At 53.4% G+C, this 20854-nt stretch overlaps 1 protein-coding gene across 1 annotated transcript; it reads right to left on the bottom strand.

Moving 5' to 3' along the window:
- Nucleotides 530-20437, bottom strand: MYCBPAP (MYCBP associated protein). Its single transcript, XM_021067166.1, has 19 exons — nucleotides 20317-20437; nucleotides 15223-15350; nucleotides 14217-14376; nucleotides 13974-14077; nucleotides 12750-12936; nucleotides 12449-12564; nucleotides 11563-11713; nucleotides 10355-10470; nucleotides 10150-10265; nucleotides 9304-9415; nucleotides 8008-8197; nucleotides 6919-7106; nucleotides 5705-5851; nucleotides 4776-5201; nucleotides 4247-4368; nucleotides 3437-3552; nucleotides 2857-3005; nucleotides 2528-2698; nucleotides 530-704 (listed from the first exon to the last, which is right to left on the bottom strand). The coding sequence occupies exons 1-19, from the start codon at nucleotides 20357-20359 to the stop codon at nucleotides 603-605; spliced, it is 2844 nt and encodes a 947-aa protein (XP_020922825.1). The 5' UTR covers nucleotides 20360-20437; the 3' UTR covers nucleotides 530-602.

The following is a 20854-nucleotide window of genomic DNA, read 5'->3' as shown; positions in this document are numbered from 1 at the left end:
GGGGTCAAATCGGAGCTGCAGTGGCTGGCCTATGCCGCAGCCGCAGAAACGCTGGCTCTGAGCCACATCTGCAACCTACATTGCAGCTCACAGCAATGCTGGATCCTTGAGCCACTGAGCAAGGCCAGGGATCGAACCTACATCCTCACAAATACTAGTCGGATTCGTTTCCATTGTGCCACAACAGGCACTCAGAAGGTTGAACTATAAAGTATATGAATTATATCTCAATAAAGCTGCTATTTAACAAAAAAAAAAAAAAAACAAAAAAACAAAAAAAAAAAAAAAAAAGGAGGAGGAGTTCCCACTGTGGTACAATGAGATTGGTGGTGTCTTGGGAGTGCTGGGTCGCAGGTTTGATCCCAGGCCCTGCAATGGTGGGTTCAGGATCCAGCGTTGCCGCTGCTGTGGCTTAGGTCACAGCTACAGCTCAGATCTGATCCCTGGCCCAGGACCTCCATATGCTGAGGGGCAGCCAAAAATTAAAAAAAAAAGGAAGAAGAGGACACGGAGGCCTAACAACGGGAAGTGGTAGGAACGTAAAGTTTCTTTATTGATGTGTTTGTTAAACAGTTTCCCAGAAGGCAACTCGGGCATGCAAGTCAGGTGCAGAAATGCACAGCCTCCTCAACATTCTTTACGGGGCTGAGCTCCTCAGCCAGAACCAGCAGGTCCGTCACCAGGGCATCCAGCAGCCCGTAGACCTGGAGGAATGGAATGAACATCACAGGCGCCTGGGTGGAAAGCACCTGCACAGGGAGTGGCCCCCCCGCACCCCCCACTGCACGGTGGACGCTCCCAAACCAGAGGGGAGACAACTAAGGTGTGTCGGTAACCAAAAGGTCTATAGAGCTTTTGTTTTTGCAAATAGTTTTGTTTTGAACCAGCCCAGGGCAATAATCCTGCACTGGCCCCTTGAACATATAGCAACATTTAGAGTCTAGAGTGATTCGAGGGGCAATTCCAGGAGGCCCGGGGAGCGGCGCCCATTTCTTGAGTCCCTTAGGGTGGCCCAATTTCATCCTGGCCTCCCAGAGACCAACTTCCCTTCCGGTAAGATCACGGAGCCGTGAACTGAAATGTTTCCAAGACTGTACCCTCTAGTGGAGCTGACCCACTGAAGGCTCGGCAAGTTGAGTCTTGATTTCAAAGAGACAAGGGACCTCAGAGCCCTGTGATTACTTTCTAGATCCCATCGATCTCAGGGATGTCACCCACCGCAGAGCTCAGTGATGTCATCAGCAGCAAATGGGGCTTCTGATTAAGTGTAACGTGTCAAAAGTGATTGCAATGCACAATGCAATCCCAGCTACCCAGGGGACCACAGCAGAGAAGACAGTGCGTGGCTACTGGACACCTCGACATGTTAAGCATGGCTCTGGGGATCTCTCCTCCAAAGAAACAACGACAACAAAGAACAAAACACAGCACCTAAGTGAATCTCTAAAAACCTACTGCTTAAGAACACACTTTAGGAGTTTCCATTGTGGCTCAGCCGTAACTAACCCAACTAGTATCCATGAAGATGCGGGTTCGATCTCTGGCCCCACTCAGCAGGTTAAGGATCCGGCATTGCTGTGAGTTGTGGTGTAGATCAGATGCAGCTCGGATCCCACATTGCTGTGGCTGTGGCTGTGGCCAGCAGCTGTAGCTCTGACGAGACAGACCCCTGATCTGGGAACTTCCATATGCTACGGATGCGGCCCTAAAAAAAAAAAAAAAAAAAAAAAAAAATTTAGAAAGTCTCTCCAGTGTTATTGTTGTTTTTGGCCACCCCTGTGGCATAAGGAGGAAGTTCCTGGACGAGGTAACTAATCCCAGCCGTGGCTGTGACATATGCCACCGCTGTGGCAATGCCCGATCTTTAACCCACTGTGCCACAGAGGGAACTCCTCTCTGCAGTGTTTTAAAACCCTTACACTTGCGGGAACTCCATCCTACACGGTACTCCCCCAAGGAACACATCTACCAAGACACACCTGACAAAGAGAAAGCAGGAGCAGCAGAAAGAGAAAAGCTTCTGCTCCATTCCCTCTAGAGTCCATTTCCAAATGGCAGCCAGCAGGATCTTCTAAGGCGTGAATCAGACCGTATCATTCCTCTAGTCAAAACCCTGTGTCCTCACAATGACCTACAAAGCCCCACATGGGGCTCTAGTGGGCTCTCTGCCCTTCTGTCCTCCCGGCCCTGGGGGCACTCTTCCTAGATGTCCACATGGCCACGTCTCACTTCCCTTCAAGTCTTTGTTCGATGTCACCTTCCAATGAGGCCCAGCTACCCCCACCCGGGCCCTCAGCCCTGGTCTCTTTTTCCCACCATGCTCATCCCCTGACACACCAGATGTTACTTATTCATGAGGTCTCTCTCCAACACTGGGATGCCCTTCACAAGGGCAGCTCTGCATCCGTCACGGATGCAGTGGGCACTTATTATCTGTGGAATAAACGGAATGAACGAGGGAGCAGAGGCAGGGACACAGCTCAGGCCTAAGTGAGGGGAGGGCAGCACAGCGGGCTCTTGCTCTCACCTCCGTGTGCAGCCTCTGGGTGTATTTCTCCATGACCAGGGGATCTATGGGCTCCTGAGACGGGGTGGTGCTGTCAGGGGCGGGGGCTTCCAAGAAGATCCTGTCCCGGCTTGAAGATTTCACAGGTTTCTTGTCATCCTTGGCTTTGTGCTTCTTGCTGTTTAAACGGTCCTGCTTGGAGAGACAGAGACACGCGCCGCCTTCAGCAGCTCCCGAGGGAGGCCCAGGGCTTTCTCCAGAGCAGCTCTGGGGCGGCGGGCATCGCACTGGAGTGACTGCCCACCTTCTGCAGCCCCTCCCCACCCAGGCCCCGGCCACGCGCTACGTGCCTCTTTCCCAGGTGGCAGCTTGGCTGCTTTTTTATCCTCTTTGTCTCTGATTCCTAACTGCTTCTTTTCCTGGGCTACCCCTTTTCGGTCCTCCTTCCCAACTCTCCCAGAAGTCACCTTTATTTCTGTGACTGGAGGCGATTTTCGATCTAAGGGAAGTGAACGGAAGACAGATGGCCTGAGGCCTAGCTGACCTCACAGGGCAGGAGCCGGGAGACCAAAGAGCCCTGGGCTGGCAGCGCTCTAGCTGTGTGAGTCCCCACGGGCTGGAAGCAAGGCCCTGGAGCTCTGGGGAACAGACGTGTAGGGCAGCAGTGTTGAGGCCCTACACATGCGGGATGACACGTCACCTCAGCTCTCTGGGATTCCACCCGGAAAACATGGGGACTGAACTAAGGCGATTGCTAAGGGTGCTTCTGGGTCCCACATTCGAGCAGGAGATCAAAGGGTAGCCAGAGGCCTACCCCATGGACCAACCTAACAGAGGTTCCACCGGAAGGGTACAAACGGCTGAGGTGCCACTGCCACCCAGGCAGAGGGACGGGGAAGACCATCCGGAGGAGTGGCTGCCCTGTCTGACCTTGCTCTTCTGGCAGGTCCCGATAGATGGTCTCCTTCTCAGGCAGGCCCAGCAGAGCCCTCAGCCACAGGGAATGGCTCACCAGGCTGTCAATCACATCTCGCCACAGCTGCAAACTAGACAGGGAGCCATTGGAGAAAAGCCATTACCTTTGAACCTGGAGAATCTTCGTCCTTCCCTTCCAAGCCACTGCTGTCGCATGGCAGCACCATGCCTCCATCCAGCCAGCACCTTCACTGGCACCCACGCAAATGCTGGGATGGGGATCTGGCTTCCCTTGGGTGGTAGTCAAGAAAGAGTGGCCGGGGACTAGGGCCAGATCAGCCTTGAACGAACTCCAGCTTGAAACCCTGGCTAGAACTGGATCCAGTCCCACGGGAGGGGCTGGACCTGCCCAAGAGCTCCAGGGTGAGGCTCCTGGGGTGTGTTCTGAGGGCCCTGCAAAGGGACCCCAAGCCTGTCCAAGCAAATTCCAAACCAGTGATGAGGAGGCTGGCAACCAACTGAGACTTTTCATGGAATTTGCCCCTCTTCCCACTGCCCTCTGCTCGCTCCTCTGGTCATTCCTCTGCTCACTGAGAAGAAACAAGGGAAGAGGTGCTCACTCTGCGGTGGCTCCTGCTCGGAGGGCAGCCGGCACAGGGAGAGCAGCTGTAGGGGCGGCCGCGGCAGGGGCCAGGGCACAGAATGTGTGCAGCATCTTTCAGCAACCTGAGCTCAGTTCCCTTGAGTCCCAGGAGTGCCTGCCCAGAACCCACAAAGGGGAGGACACAGGACCAGCTCTCCTGGGGGTGAGGGGGTGTCACCTACCACATCTGGTACAGGAAGTCGGACCGCACTGGCCGCGGTTCCTGGCACAGGTCCAGGGCCGCTTTGTTGAGCCTGATGAGGGCATCTTCTCTCTGGTTCTCCTCCGGGAGCGCCATCACCACCTGGCAGGGTCAGAGGTACCATGGGCAACCGTTCTGCCCAGGACACCATGGTTTCCTTGTCCTTAAGTAACAGGTGAGGTGCCGTGAGGGCAGGTGGCCGGGAGGCGATGAAGCCATGGAGAGTCTGCTGGGGGCCTTCCTGGGAGTCTGGGCCCGCCCTCACGAATCTGTAACCATGAGCCCTTTGCCAAGGTCAGAGAAGGAGCCCCTCCTACATTACAGTGGCCTATGCCCCTGGGACGAAGGAGATGACCAAGAAGTTGCTTCCTCCAAGCCCTTAGAAGGTTGTTTCTCTGCCCATGGGGGTGAGAGGGGCTGCCAGAGCCCTCCCCCGGCTCTGGCCAGGAGCACCAGAACCCAGCTGTGCCAGGGCCCTTCTCACCAACCCCCCAGGGCTGTGGCAGTACCTTTCTGAAGCTCTCCAGGCAGAGGTTCCACTGGGCCGGGGGTAGGCTGCCCAGCTCCCAGGGCCTCCTGGCGCTCTCCAGGTCTGGCCTCCCCTCCACCGGGATCTCCTCCATGAGGCTCTTCCGCTGAGAACCCTTGGCCCCCGGCCTGGTCTTCTGGGACCCAAAAGGATCTCGGGTGTCCCTGAGGGCCTCACTGTCCTGCCAGGGAGGTTGGGAGTCCAATGCCGGGCTCTTGAGGTGCACAGAAGACTCAACCTTCATCGAGGCCTCCTCACAGTGGGCTGGGGGCGCCGTGGCAGCCTGGGCCCTGGGACTGAGTCGCTCTTCCTCGCCTGGCCTGGCCTCCTTGGCCTTGGGGGGCAGGATCGTGCACTGGCGCCACAGTCTGTGCAGGTTTTGCACCACTTGGTGCTGGTAGTGCAGCTGCAGCAGAGAGAAGGGGAGGCACATGATGACGTGATGGGGAGGCCGGGGTGTGGGGCACCCAGAGCCTGAGCCAGCCTGCTCTCTTCCTGTTTCCCGCTCCCTCGAGAACACTGGTGGAGGAGGCGGGAGGAAGCTGGCAGGAGCAGCTGGGCCCAGAGGGGCTCCCCACTTCCCTTTCAACCTGGGCACCTCCAGCTCAAAGCTTTCCTACGTTCAGGCTTCCAAGGAAGACTGGGTTTGAATTAAGGAGTTGCTGAAGCTCTGTTATCATCAAGCGTCCACATATACCAGCTATGTTATCCTGGGCAAAGTACTTAACCTCCCTGGCTCTCACTTTCTTCCACGTAAAATGAGGATATAAATAGCACCCATCGCGCAAGGCTGCTAAGGAGAAAGTGAGTTACTCATGGATGCTCAGAACAGGTCCTGGCACTCAGACGGTTTGCTATTATTTTCTCCCGGGGCCCGCACCATGGGCCGGGGCCACGCGGGGCCTGTACCCGAGGGTTCCTATGGTGGAACAGGTCCTCCTCCGTGAGGTAGGCATCCACGGGTGACTGTGCACGCTCCGGGGTCAGGATCCCTCTCAGTAGCTCCTGCAGCACGTTCTCCACGACGGTGACTGCTTCGTGGGAAGCCAGCTTGGTCTGGGGAAGGGAAGGTGGCACAGGCGGCAGCTCAGGCTTTCCAAACCCATATTGTGTCCTCAAGGGGAGCCAGATCCCTCAGGGCTTTGTGCCTTCCGAGTGACTGAGTTCCTGCCATGCCTGTCTCACACACTCCCTCGCCCTCTCTCTCTCTCTCTCACACACACACACGCCCCTATTCCCAGACTCAGTACTCCTTGGATCTCCCCCAAACATCCTTGTTCCTTAAAAGAGGCTGGAAGGATCCAGAGAAGGGGTCAGACCCAGAAAAGCTCCTCCCTTGTGGGGCCAGGAGGTCACACAGTCAGCATTTCCCCCAGCTTAGAAAGGAGGGCTAGAGCCACACAGCATGAGCCCTGCTGAGAACGTGGCTTGGCCACATGGCCAGGGTCACAGAAAGAGCAGAGAGGGCATCTCGTGTGAGATGCTGGTTCTAGAGTCAGCAAGGAAAACAGACAGAAATTTGGCAAAAGTCACCTTTATGCATCAAGGGTTGAGCCCCCGTGGAAGTAGCTGGCTTGGCTTTGGGGGCCATGATGAATTTAAAAAGCATGGCTTTCTCTAGAATCTCCCAAAGCACAGGGCCAGATGGCCAGGCCACAGAATGGATGGGCCACGGGCTCCCAGTTCCCCCCTCACACTCCTGGGTGCCGGCCCCAGGGGTTACATAATCCTCTCTGGTTTTCTGCCAGGTTGTGAAGTTATACCAGTTAACTGCAACTCCACTGGATCATTCTAGACAGTGAACAGACAGGGGTGTGGAGGGTCACGGGTGTTTGCACCCAAGTAAGTGCTTCCACGCCATCTGCATCTTAAGGCCCCGTCTCATTTCTTCCTAAGGCACTGGGGCCACACACCGCGGAGCTCAGAGCTCCCCTTCTCTTGCCTGCCCTCCCATCTAGCACATCACAAAGCCCTGAGGAGTGTTTAGCGAGCAAGAGTAGCATCTGTTTTTGAAAAATCTACCTCGTGGACTGGGAGAAACAGGATCCCTGCAGGCTGTGCCAGGGAGCAGCCTAGATTAACCTACAGAGTGTCCACAGGGGCCGAGATCCCGGGTCCTTTACCTCCAGTAACTTCCTCTCATCCTTAAAAATGTCCTGGGCCAGGGAGACTGCATGGAGATTGACCTGCAGAGAGGCACCTCCTAACAGGGTGGGGTGGGTTCCAAACTCCCAACATTCCCTGAAGATCCCGGCGTTCAAAGACTTGAAGAAGAAGGTAAAGGTTTTCGTTTCTCCAGGCAGAATCACACCTGAGAGGGACAGAGACAGAGTTTTCACCAAATAGGAGCTGCAGAGCCCCAAGCCTGCATGCATAGGGTTAAGTAAGTCCCAGTAGGGTGGCCAAGGGTTCTGGCTTGCCCAGGATGGAGGGCTTTCTTGGGATGTGGGACTTGCAGGGCTAACACCAGGACTGTCCCAGGCATCCAGGGACAGTCGGTCGTCCCAGCCTCAGGGCTGTGCATACGTGTAAGGGAACCCCTAGAATGCTTCTGCTCCTCGGTAGCTCGCCCCCTGTGTTCTCAAACGTTCCACCGTTCCCCAACAGACAGAAAAAGGAGATGCTACGCTTCATGATAAAACACCGGACGGGAGTTCCCTGGTGGCCTAGCAGTTAAGGGTCTGGCATCACCACTGCTGTGGCTCAGGTCACCGCTGAGGTGTGGGTTCGGCCCTTGGTCTGGGAACTTCTAGGAGAGAAGGTAAGCTCCAGTCCTACGAGTCTGCCATCTTAATCCCATCTCCCCCGGTCTGGGAACTTCTGCATGCTGCAGGCATGACCAAAAAAAAAAAAAAAGAGGGGAGGGGGAGTCGGATGGACTGGGAGTCTGAGGTTAATACATGCAAATGACTGCATTCAGAATGGATAAGCTCCTGCTGTATAGCACTGGGAACTATATCCAGTCACTTGTGATGGAGCATGATGGGGGATAATGTGAGAAAAAGAATGTAGGTATGTATGTGTGATTGAGTCTCTTTGCTGTACAGTAGAAAAGTAACAGAACTATAATGGAAAAAATAAAAATCATTTTAAAAAAAAGAGAGAGAGAAAGGAACAGGAGGGACAGGTGGGCGAGGGGCTGGCACGTAACAGGAAGGGCACCGGCTAGACTTTGGCTGAGAGGGGTGAGTGGGGCAGTGCCTCCCAGGTACCTTCCCGATTGTTGAAGTAAAACCGCTGCATCCTGTTCCTCTTCAGGTCTTGGAAAGAGTCCGGCTGGGACCGTCGTCGCCAGTCGTACCAAATGGCCACGGTGCCGTTATTGACCACGGTCAGTTCCGAAGATGTTTTCTCCCCTTCTAGAGTTTCGAAGGTCAAGCGGACAGCAATCCCAACATGCTTCTGGGGAGAGAGGAGGTCTAGAAATGTCTTTGAAGGCAGTCCTGCCCTCGGGTGACCAACTCAGCCAGCGTTTCCGGGACGTTTCCGGCCTTGGCACTGAGAGTCTCATGGCCTGGATCTCCAGGGCCCAGCCACTCTCAGCAGGTAAGCATCCCTACCCCAGCAGTGGCTGTCTCGGAGGCTGCCATCAACAGTAAGGAGAGGACATAAAACTGATTTTTTTAAAATTTTTATTTATTTTTTTGTCTTTTTGCCTTTTCTAGGGCCACTTCCGTGGCATATGGAGGTTCCCAGGCTAGGGGTCTAATTGGAGCCGTAACTGCCAGCCTACGCCAGAGCCACAGCAACACAGGATCCGAGCCGCGTCTGTGACCTACACCACAGCTCACGGCAACGTCGGATCCTCAACCCACAGAGCAAGGCCAGGGATCAAACCCCCAACCTCATGGTTCCTAGTCGGATTCGTTAACCACTGAGCCACGATGGGAACTCCAATTTATTTTATTTTATTTCATTTCATTTCATTTTGTCTTTTTGTTTTTTAGGGCCTCACCGGTGGCACACAGAGGTTCCCAGGCTAGAGCTCCAACCACAGCCACAGCAAAGCGGGATCCGAGCCGCGTCTGCAACCTACACCACAGCTCATGGCAATGCCAGATCTTTAGCCCACTGATCGAGGCCAGGGATCAAACCCGCGTCCTCACAGATGCTAGTCAGATTGGTTAACCACTGAGCCACGACGGGAACTCCTAAAATCGATTTTATATCTGAGGAACATTTCTGCTCCTTAGCATCTGAGGAGTATCTCAGAATCTTCTTAATGCCACAGTTTTTTTGAGAAGGTTTGTTTATTTACATGTCTGGGGACTAGGTACAAACTGGGTGGCTTGTGACACTCTCTTTTCAGTCTTGTGACTTTACTCTGGCTCAGATTAGCCTTGCTGTTAACATTTTCAGACACATGCTGAAAGTATGACCAGATAACAATGCAAACAGGGGAGTGTGCAGGTCCTTGTGACTGCCAGTCACCTTGGGCACGGCCACCTTGGGACTGCCCAATGAGGGTGGCCCTTCTAGCAGGTGAGTGAGGGCGAAGGCAGTTTTACCTTGTCCTCTGGGTTACTGCCTCGGATCCAGCAAGCTGGCTTCCCACAGAACAGCAGAGAAGGGCCAAGAACAGCCATGGGGACCATATCACAGTGATTGGTCAATAAGTCTCTGTAAGAAAAACCAATGACTAGGAGTTCCCTTCGTGGCAGCAGAAACAAATCTGACTAGAATCCACGACGATGTGGCTTCAATCCCTGGCCTCGCTCAGTGGGTCAGGGATCCGGCATTGCTGTGAGCTGTGGTGTAGGTGGCAGACACAGCTTGGATCCCACAGTTCCCATGGCTGTGGCACAGGTCAGCAGCTGCAGCTCCAATTTGACCCCTAGTATGGGAACTTCCATATGCCATGGGTGTGGCCCTAAAAAGCAAAAAAAGAAAGAAAAAAGAAAAAAAACCAATGACTCATTTTCCCTGAGCCTGCCACAGTCTTGCTACCTGGAGCCCATAGAAATGGCTGCCAGGCAGTCTGGAGATGTGCCCGGCTCTGCCCGCCAGTGGAGCGTCTTCAGCTCCATCCTGCTCCGTTCTTGCAGGTGGGAGGTTTTCTTGGACATAAAGAGACTTCATGCAGAGCCATGCAGTACTGGGAGAGTCTGGAGGGCCCCCCTTTATAAGCAAAGGAATGTCTAGGAAATCCCCATTAGGGGTTGGTTGCTGGAAGAGAACAGATGGCAAGCACGGCTGTCCCTTCGAATGGGCTAGAGGAGGGGGTGCAGCCACTAGCGAGAGGCTGGAATGGAGGCACCTTGATTTCAGGGAGGGAAGCCCGCCCTATAACACTTGTGGGTGCTAGGGAAGCCACACTCTCCAAACGCTCTCCCTAGGGCCCAGGCCCAACTCACAAGTGCAGTGTGTCTGTAGAGGAGCTTTCCTGGCTCCTTTCGAACACCGAACAGTCTTCCACCATAACAGCCGAGAAAGGCCGCCCTCTGCCCACCACCTCCAGGCCATCAATATCCTCCGAGAGACGGAGAAAAGAAAGGTTAGCGGACTAAGACAGGTGCCCCCCCTGAGGGGCTTCAGATGAGGCACAGGGGCCTTACTAACCTGCTGGCTAAAATCCAGCTCTGCCATGATGCTCTGCAGCTCCTTGCGTCGGTAGATCAGAAACAGACTCCGATCCCAGGTGTAGCGGTACCAAGCATCCTTCTGGGCTGGCAATCCTAGAGCAGGGGCCGAGGACCCTCAGCACAAGCTGCTTCCCTGCCCCCTTCCCCACCCATTCTTGAGGGCTCCGGGAGTGCCGGTGCCAGCACCGGTTCTGGGAAAGGTGAAAATACAGCTTCCTTGTGAGCAGGGCTCCCCTCCTCCTGGCCCCATACCTACTGCTCAGCAGCCCTGCACAGGGCTCCTGCAAAATTAGCTTCCAAACCATCAGATCTTTGGGTTATAATAAAAATAACCATAGCAGCTACTTTTTATTGAGTGTTTAACAATGGGCTTCTTTTTTCTTTTAACAACTTAACCTCTTTTTTCTTTTTTGGCCATACCCATGGCATACAGAAGTTTCTAGGCCAGGGCTTGAACCCAGGACACAGCAGGGACAATGCCAAATCCTTAACCACTAGGCCACCAGGGAACTCAAACTCAAACTTCTTAATACACATGATATCTCATTTCACCCCCTCACAACCCCATGCGTATTTTACAGACAGGGAAACTGAAGGCCAGAGGGGTTCAACTCGCTGGCGTTCATGAACTCAACACAGCTGGGATCTGAATCCAGGCAGTCTGGTGGCCTTTCAAGCAGTGCTGCCCATTAGAAATGTCATGCAAACCATGCACTGCAGGCCATGTATATGTAAATTTAAATTTTTCAGATGCCACATTTTAGAAGGTTTTACCTTTTTAGGAAACAGATGGGATTAATTTTAGGACTAGAGTTTAACCCAATATATTACAAATATTATCTCAACATGTAATGAATAAAAAAATGACTAATGAAATCTATTTTTTTCAAACTGATCTTGGAAACCCAGGGTGCAGTTTACACTTAGAGCACATCTCAGTTCAGAGCAGCCACATTCCGGGTGCTCCGCAGCCATAGTGGCTCGGCCTGCAGTGAGGACAGTGCAACCCCAGGGTCATGTGTCCCCTGGCTCCTCCCACCACTGCCCCTGCGGTCTTACAGAAGGGGGAAGTGGGCTTCCACAGGCCATAGGACTTGATCCCATGTCGGTATCACCCCAGAGCCCTGGTCTCTCGCACCCTGGCCCAGTCACAAGGTGCTGTTTCGTTTACAGCCTGCTCCTCACCCATCTCCGCCTGGATGGAGCGGGGCTTCCTGATGTGGGTGATTGGTTCCACGAGGCCACGCTGAGTTTTTGTCTTCGTCATTACCAGACCCGTCATTTCATCTCCCAAGTATTCCAGTCGACTCCAGAACCCATTGGTCAATCCAGAGACCTGTCGATGGGAGACAGATGAGTCAGCCCACCTGAGCACCCCGGAGAGGCTGCTGGGGGTCCGGGGGAGATAAGAGCTCCACAGACAAAGATGCTCTCTCCAGGGGATCCGTGCTGCCCTGGGAGCGGAGAGAAGCACCCCCTTTCTTGTTTTGAGGCTGCCCTGTTGTAGGTTTCCCTGGCCTCAGCCAGGGTAGTTTGGGCCGGGTAACTATACTGACATACCAGAGCCCAACACAGCACCCTGGGCCACGAAACCTGGAGTCTCAGCTTTTAGGAGACAAAAGACAAAGACTATTCTAATAACTTAGTACCCATGATACCTTTTTCCTCAAACTGACTAACAGTGACCATCATAGGCCAAATTACTTACCTGGCCAGTCTCTGAATGACTAGTAATAGGAGCAATAATAGAATTTAGTGAAGGTCTTGAGGGCTTAACGATGTTTTACACTGGATAGATTTTTCTTTTTTCTTTTCTGGCCTCCCCACGGCATATGGAGTTCCTGGGCCAGGGATCGAATCCAAGCTGGAGCTGCGACCTACACAGGATCCTTAGCCCACTGTGCTGGGCCGGGGATTGAACCCACGTCCCTGCCACTGCAGAGACACTGTCAATCCCAGTGCACTATACTGGGAACTCCTGGATAGATTTTTTTTTTTTTTTTTTTTTTTTTTTTTTGGCCCCCAGCTGTCCAGACCCTCCTCACAGGGCACTTGGGAATGCTGTCCCTACCTTCCCATCGGGCCGCCTGGGCAGCGCACGGTCAATGAGCTCCCGTTCCTCCTGGATCTGTCTGTAGGTCTCCCCCATGTGCATCAGCAGCTCACCCACTGGCTTCTTCAGTCGTTCTAGAGAGAGAGCCGAGAATGCAGTCCTGCCACCAAAATCAGAGCAGGCAGGGGCCTGAGCTGATTTCACGACCCACTAAGAGCAAGAAGCACAAACATGAGCAGCCTGAATCCAGGCTCCGGAGGTGGAGGGAGAGGAAAAAGACACGGCAGCAGAGCCTGGATGCCCTGTCTGCTCTGCTCACCACTGAGGGCTTCCTGCTGCTTCTTCCACAGGGCTATGTTGCGCTGCCAGTTTTTCAGAAAGTTGTGCTGAGGAGGTGGGGCCCAGGGAGGGTGTGCCTTCTCTTCCTTGGGGGCTTCCCGCTTGGGCTCTTCTGTATCCGAGATGAGGGTCATCAGACAGGGCGGGGTGTGGATCAGCTCGACCAGCTGAAAAGAGCGAGGGGAGGAGGGTGTGGGAAGGAGTGGAGCCAGGGCTGACTTCTCCAGGCCTCAATCCCTGCTGTCGCCTCTCTGCTGAGTCCCTCCTCTCCAGGACCCTAAGGTAGCGAGTGACAGAAGGCACACTACAGAACCAGGGGGCCTCGGAAGCCGCTGTCAGTCCCCTCTCCCCTAGAATGGGGAGACTTGTTCTAAGACTGGGGTCACTGTCCTTAAGTATATCTGTCCTCTTTACATCTGCCATGTGACTGAGCCTTTTTTTTTTTTAAGGGCCGTGCCCATGGCCTATGGAAGTTCCCAGGCTAGGGGGTCCAATCAAAGCTGCAGCTGCTGGCCTACACCACAGCCATAGCAACTTGGGATCTGAGCCGTGTCTCTGACCTACACCACAGCTCGCAGCAACACCGGATCCTTAACCTATTGAGTGAGGCCAGGGATCAAAGCCACATCCTCGTGGATACTAATTGGGTTTGTTACCACTGAGCCACAACAGGCAACTCCAACTGAGCCATGTTTATATGACTCCAGGCCTCTTAGCACTGGACCAATCGGAGAGTCTTTGCCTGGCAAGCAGAGAAGTGAAGGAACTGACACACAAGTGTTGCATGACAGGAAAGTCGGAAGGACAGACTCTCCACGTGGCCCGGGGAGCTGTGCAGAGCCACCTTCCTCCACCACGTGGACCAGGGAGAACAACGTGAAATAACACCCACCAGGGCCCAGAGGAGCAGAGGGCAACACAGGAGCCCTGATCCTGAGGCCGGGGTTGGTCGGATGGGAGCCAGACACATTCTGGCTTTTGGCTTCCTTGAGGCGCTTCTGTCTCCTTACAGTGAACTCCTGACTTCAGCTGAAGCCAGCGTACATTGGCTTCATTATCTGGGGGGGAAGGGTCACTCAGACTTGGGGGCCCAGAGCCTGGACTGTCTCTGCAACCCCAGTCCTGCTGGCCTCTTCTTTGCCTCTTAAACTCATGAAATGACATCAGTGACCTCTCTCCCGCAGGCAGCTCTGTACAAACGAACCTCGGTGTTCCCTCGAGCAAGTGCAATTCTCTTGAAGTCATGGAGACTCCCCAAGATATGGTGAGACAAGATCTGGTCACTGCCGTGGAAGATGTCGCCTGGTCCTGGAGGTAAAAAGAGGAGCGGGGAAGGCAAGCTGCAGCCAGCAGTATAAACGGCTTAAGAGGCTGCTTCCTGATGGGGACCTGGCTTTCTCTCCAGGGTGCCCATGACTTCAGATGCCAGGGCCGGGGCTGGGCATACCAGAGTAGTCCAGGGGCTTTGTGGCTGCATCTGGGGTCGCGGGATGTGCCACTAAGTGGCACACCTTCCTCCTACGATCCTTGGGTTTGAGTTTACGGATGATAAATTTCTGGGTAGTGACAGGTTTATCTTCTGTTTCAATAAGGCGAGGACTGTGTTGCTAAAAAGAAATAAAACAGAGGAGATTCCATGGGAGATCCGGGGAGGAAAAAATACCACCTTCTTCTCTGTCCTAATTCTTGGTGGAATTCCTAAAGGCTGACAAATCTGTTTCTCTAGAGCTGTCCATATGTTCTGTCGAGGAAATGCCTGTGCAAAAGATAGACTTAGTAACGCTCTGGGGAAAAAATAGCATCTCATGCCTCCACACAGTTCAGGTGAGAAGTGGCTGCTTCTTCTGGGTTAAGCCTGGGCGGGGCAGGGTTATCCACACCTGTAATTTTGCTTCTTTTTTTTGGGTCATTTCTTGGGCAGCTCCCGCAGCATATGGAGGCTCCCAGGCTAGGGTCTAATTGGAGCTGTAGCTGCCAGCCTATGCCAGAGCCACAGCAACTCAGGATCTGAGCCGCGTCTGCAACCTACACCACAGCTCACAGCAACGCCGGATCCTTAAGCCACTGAGCAAGGCCAGGGATCGAACCCGCAACCTCATGGTTCCTAGTCGGATTTGTTAACCATTGCGCCACGATGGGAACTCCTAATTTTGCTTCTTAAACTTCATTGTCTCTTCTGCGAAATGGGGGCCAGAGCACTTGCCTCTACAGGATGCAAATTACTTCATTCTCTCCCTTCCCTGTGAATCTCAGAAATTTTAAAATAAACAGCATAGTAAATTCCTTTAGATGCAAATGTGCACAGATGTGTGTTTAATGGAGTTTTCCAAGGAATTAGATACTCCTAAGGAGGGAGGTGGTAGGCAGACAATGGATATGGTTCAAGTCCTAGACCCCCCAGGTGGCAGGGAGCCCCGTTCCTGCAGGAAGGGATCTCTGGACTTCATCCTTACCTTCTTCAGATCTTCCTTCTTAATGGCCAAGGCAAGAATGTCATCTCCTTGGAGGACATTGCTAACGGGCTCAGGTTCTTCCTGAATCGGGGGTGTGGGCTGTTCAGGGACCTTCGCCCGCTTCTTTTCTGAAGAGAGGCAGAAAGGTCAAGTGCTTAAAAATAGATATTAGACTCCACTGAGGGAGGCAGAGTTGGCCACTTTGATGGAGAGCAGAGGCTGCCAAGGTGGCCTGGGCGGCACTCTTCCAGAGTGACAGAACTCTCTCTCGTAGGTCCCCCTACCCACTTCCCCGGCCCACCACGGTGACCCAGGCTTCTGTAGCCAGAATTAAGATCAGACGTTCCCTTCCAGGCAAGGCTGCTTACAACCTTGGGTACATCCCTTAACCTCTCTTGGTCTGTCTTGTGTGAAAAACAAGAAGCTGGACCACATCAGTGGTTCCCGAATATTAGTCAAGTGTCTGCCTCAGAATCTCCTGGGGAGTTTTACAAATATAGCTTCCTGGCTCCCACGTGGAGTCAGGGCCTGGGAACTGTGTTACAAAACTTCCTAGGTGGGAGTTCCCATCGTGGCTCAGGGGTAAGGAACCTGACTAGCATCCATGAGGATACGGGTTTGATCCCTAGCCTCTCACAATGGGTTAAGAATCCTGCGTGTCTGTGAGCGGTGGTGCGGTGGTGTAGGTCGCAGATACAGCTCAGATCCCACGTTGCTGTGGCTGTGGCGTAGGCCGGCAGCTGTAGCTCCAATTCAGCCCCTAGCCTGGGAAATTCCATATGCTGCAGGTGCAGCCCGAAAAAGCAAAAAAATAAAATAAAAATAATAAAACTCCTTAGATGGCTCTGATGCACAGTGTTTTGGGACAACTGGACCAGTTGCCTTTTTGGCCTCCTCCCTCCATTGCTGGCACTGACCCAGTCTTCTGGGTGAAGGCACTGGGTCTCTTAACACACTGGTTAAAATGCAGACGCTCTGGGGAAAGCAACACATTCACCACTGACTGTCTGCTTCACATTCTTTCATTTAATAACACTATTTAAGCATCTTCTACATGCCAGGCACAGTGCTAGGCTTTGGGGATACAAGGCAAAGTCTTAGGCTTCAGAGAGCACATGCCCACAGGAGCAAGCCTCTCAAACACACTGAACAAGGGTGACCATGGGAGCATCCAGGGGGCCTCAGCCACGTGTGGGGGGTGATCAGGGAGGGCCTCCTAAGGAGGTAAGTAGATTGAGAGCTCTAGGAGGAAGAAAGACAAGGGAAAGGGCACCGAATGGGCATTCCAGTGGGCATAGCGTGAAGAGGCCTAGAAGCAAGGGAGGATGGAGCACACACCTGGAACGCAAAGCATGTGTTTTTAAATAGCTGGTGCGGAGTTCCTGTCGTGGCTCAACGGCTAATGAATCCAACTAGGAACCATGAGGTTGCGGGTTTGATCCCTGGCCTTGCTCAGTGGCTTAAGGATCTGGCGTTGCTGTGAGCTGTGGTGTAGGTTGCAGACACGGCTCGGATCCTGCATTGCTGTGGCTCTGGCATAGGCCGGTGGCTACAGCTCCGATTCGGCCCCTAGCCTGGGAACCTCCATGTGCCGTGGGAGCGGCCCAAGAAATGGCAAAAAGACAAAAAATAAAAATAAAATAAATAGCTGGTACGCAGCGAGGTGGGAAGTAGGAAGCAGAGCCTGGAGGGGGAAGCAGTAACTGTATCACAAAGAGCTAAGTGAGCTGTGTAAAGGACTTCAGTTTTTACCCTGTGGGCCATGACACAGCAAGGAATGGATTCAGGGGTGAACAGGAGATCACTTAGGAGTGTACCGCCGTGATGAAGCGCTTGACGGAGCGGCTCAAGGGCCTGGAGGAAAGTGGAGCAAAATCTGAGCCTGTTTCTCCCATGAGCCACGCCAGAGCACCGCGCCAACTCCCAGGGCAGAAGCAAGTTAGGCCCCAAGGACACAGTCCCTGTCTTCCTTCCACAGAGGTGCGTTCACTGTTTCAAATGCCTCTCGTTCCCCTGGCTGGCACTGTCCTGTCGGCTGCCCTCTGGTTCAGAAAGCTTTGATGTAAGGCCCTATGCAAATCAATCAAGAGAAAACCTAAGCATTGCCTTTAGGACTTTTATTTATTTATTTATTTTTTTGTCTTTTTAGAGCTGCACCTGCAGCATATGGAGGTTCCCAAACTAGGGCTCAAGTCAGAGCTATAGCTACTGGCCTACACCACAGCACAGCAACGCCAGATCTGAGCTGCATCTGCGACCTACACCACAGCTCATGGCAACACCAGACCCTTAACCCACTGAGCGAGACCAGGGATCAAACCTGTATCCTCACGGATGCTCGTCAGATTCGTTTCCGCTGAGCCACTACAGGAACTCCTGCCTTTAGGACTTTAAAACATACCTAGGTTTTGTCCACTGCTTCTCATGGTGCTTTAATTTTTAAGAAGCAGTATAATTAAAACATCAAGGCAGGTGTTTTGGTTACCAAAAACAAACTATTTTAAAGAAAATGCCTATATAGTTAATGGCAAAACAAACAAACAAGCAGAATCATTCTAAACATAACTTTAGGAGTTCTCTGGAAGCTCAGCAGATTAAGGATCTGGCATTGTCACTGCTATGGCTCGGGTCTGATCTGTGTCGGGAAGTATAGCCGGGCTACATCAGAGACTTCCCCTGAGAAATTTAGGAGGAAAAAGGCATTTTGCAAGGTTTTTTTCCTTCCTCACCTTAATGCATATTCTTAACTCAGGGGCTATTTAACAAGTCAAATTTCCTCTTATTAAAAATAAATATGCAGTGAAAGGATCTTTCCTTGATTTGTTTACAGCAGAAAGTTCAAATCTGATAAGATCCTCGGAAACTAGGTAAACAGCAGGCAGTAGCTAGGAAAGCCCTTGACTGCCCTTGGGAAAGCAGACCAGCTATTTTTCCCTCTTTCTCTCCTAACTGTTAAAAGTATATCATGAGGAGTTCCCGTCGTGGCTCAGTGGTTAACAAATCCAACCAGGAATCATGAGGTTGCGGGTTCTATCCCTGACCTTGCTCAGTGGGTTAACAATTCAGCGTTGCCGTGAGCTGTGGTGTAGGTTGCAGATGTGGCTCGGATCCTGCGTTGCTGTGGCTCTGGCGTAGGCTGGCGGCTACAGCTCTGATTGGACCCCTAGCCTGGGAACCTCCATATGCTGCGGGAGCGGCCCAAGAAATAGCAAAAAGACAAAAAAAAAAAAAAAAAAAGGAGCATCTTGTTGTAGTCTACATTGGACCTTCATGCTGTGAAGCAGCATTAAAGAAAGCCCTTCCAGGCCTCCCAGGGAACCCTACTAACTCCAGGCCTGCCCCTTCCTCACACTCAGCTCACACCATCATCTGAGGCTGGGTCTCCCCAGGGGCTGCAATGACACACCGACTTTCTGACCTGGCATGTAAAGCACTTCTGTGGTCTGGTCCCTACCTGTGCAGTCCTCTCTGGCTTCCTTCCCCCCTTTTCCACACTCACCACCTCTGCCTTGGCCATTAATGTCAAAGTTCCACTCCCTAGCTTCTTCCTAGACCTAGAGAAGCATATCGCTTTTCTTTTGTTTTTTGTTTTTTGATTAGACCTAGATGTCATCTTCTTCAGAAAAATGTTCCCCCTAATCTACCATTCAAAGCCTAAGTCAGGTGCTCTGAGCCCCCTTGATACCGACAGGTGTCTGTATCACCATCTTTTGACTGGTTTCTCCTACAGGAGTTCACAAAACTCCATTTCCTGAGTTCTGGGGTCCCACAGTTACCACCCATGGCCTTGTTGCCCAGCACAGTGCCCGCACACAGCAGGCCCTCAATAAATGCAAACAAAAGAAGACTGAAGAGGAAGTGGATTGCACATGGGCACAAGTTCATGGGGTCAGCCTGCTGACCAGGCACCCTGGGGTTCTCCCTGTCACAACCAGAGGGTAATTGCAGAGGACAGGAAGCAGGGATCATGTCCATTGATTGTCTCCAGGTTAAACAAGCAGGACAGGGGTTACGCAATCTGGCCGGAAAGGGCACAGGGTGGGAAGAGGTAATCAGAAAACTGGCCAAGTCAGGCATTTCTCCCGGTTTTTCCAGTAGGACTCTAAGGTGGCACTCAGCAAAGAATCCCACTAAGGTCGTTGGTTTCACCACCTCAACATGTTTCCTGCATCTTTTCTGAATTTCTTTTCCCAAGACCCCATGGCCTGGCCTTTCTAGTCTTAAACTCTTTTCTGGATCTTTCCTTTCTTTTCTTTTGTTTTCTTTTTTGGCCGCCCTACTGGCATATGGAGTTCCCAGGCCAGGGATCAGATCTCAGCTCTAATTGTGACCTATGCCACAGCTGCGGCAATGTCAGATCCTCTAACCCACTGTGCCAGGCCAGGGATCCAACCTGCATCCTGGTGCTGCAGAGACACAGCAATCCCACTGTGCCACAGGTGGAACTCCTTTCTTGGCTCTTTCACTCAGGTGAAGGATTCTGCCTTCTGTATCCCACCCTAAGATATTGTTCAAGGTCTCATAGGCCTGCCTTTCCAAGGTCATCTCCCCAAAAGCTGATCCCTGAGTCCCCTCCTTTCTATGTCCCCACTCTCAAGGCCCCAGTGCCCTGCGGCCCCAGCCTGCCCTGCGAGTCCCCTCCTTGTACATCATCCCCAAGGCCCAGTGTACTGTGCCCCACCAGGGGTCACCGCCTTGTCTAAGGCATGGGGTTCGCCTTGTCCTGTACCCCATTCCCGTGTGATCTTTACCTCCAGGCTGCTATCACCCCCATCCTCCGGGCCCTGTGTTGTGACGCCCCAGAACCCCTGCCCCTGTCGGGCTTTCCTGAGCTCCCAAGGCAGCCAGGGCCAACCTTTCAAGCTACCTGAAGACTCCACGAATCTGTTTGTAGGTATTCTGTGGCGGGATTCCTTCTTTAGAGATTTCATGGTGCGGCCCGGGCGGCGAGCGTGGCCCTGTGGACCCGGACCCAGGACCCGGAAAAAGGAGGCGGCGCCGCAGCCCCCGCGACCCTGCGCGAGCGCACCCGCCCGCCAGCGGCCGCCCGAGCGTCCATAGCAACCAGCGCCGCGCGCGGGGGAGCGCACCCACCGAACAACTTGGGCGGAGACTGCTTGGGAACCACCTTTTTCATCAGGCCGCAACCACGCGCCCGCCACGGGCCACTTCTTCGACCCTAACAATGCCCCCAATCCGGACCGTGACGTCACAGGCGGCGCCGGCGAGCGCCGTGACGTCACTAGCCCGGTGGTCGGGGCGGGGGGGAGGGGAGGCGAGGGAGGGGAGGCGGGGTCGGGAGGCGAGACCGGGAAGGAAAGCGGAGGAGGAGGGCCCTTTCCTGCTGCTCCTTCTGCCCGCTATCCCTTCGTCCCGTCTGCACAGCCACCGCGGCATCCATCATTTCACACCGTGCAGAAAACCCCTGATGCCTTCTCGCTGATTTCAGTTGCCCCGTGGTCCCTGCCTGTCCCCTGCAAGCGCTGGGTGTCCTTCCCGGCTCGCTGCAGCCACTTTGGGCTTGCATCACTTCCCAGACCAGCCAAGCTTGGGGAACTTGGGGCCACCTCACACTGTCGGTTGCAGTCCTTGAGCTCCCCGCCCCGCAATTTAAAGTAGCTCTCTGTATATA

Source organism: Sus scrofa, chromosome 12 (assembly GCF_000003025.6).
Source record: "Sus scrofa isolate TJ Tabasco breed Duroc chromosome 12, Sscrofa11.1, whole genome shotgun sequence".
NCBI lineage: Eukaryota > Metazoa > Chordata > Mammalia > Artiodactyla > Suidae > Sus > Sus scrofa.
This window is presented reverse-complemented; position numbering and strand designations above follow the sequence as displayed.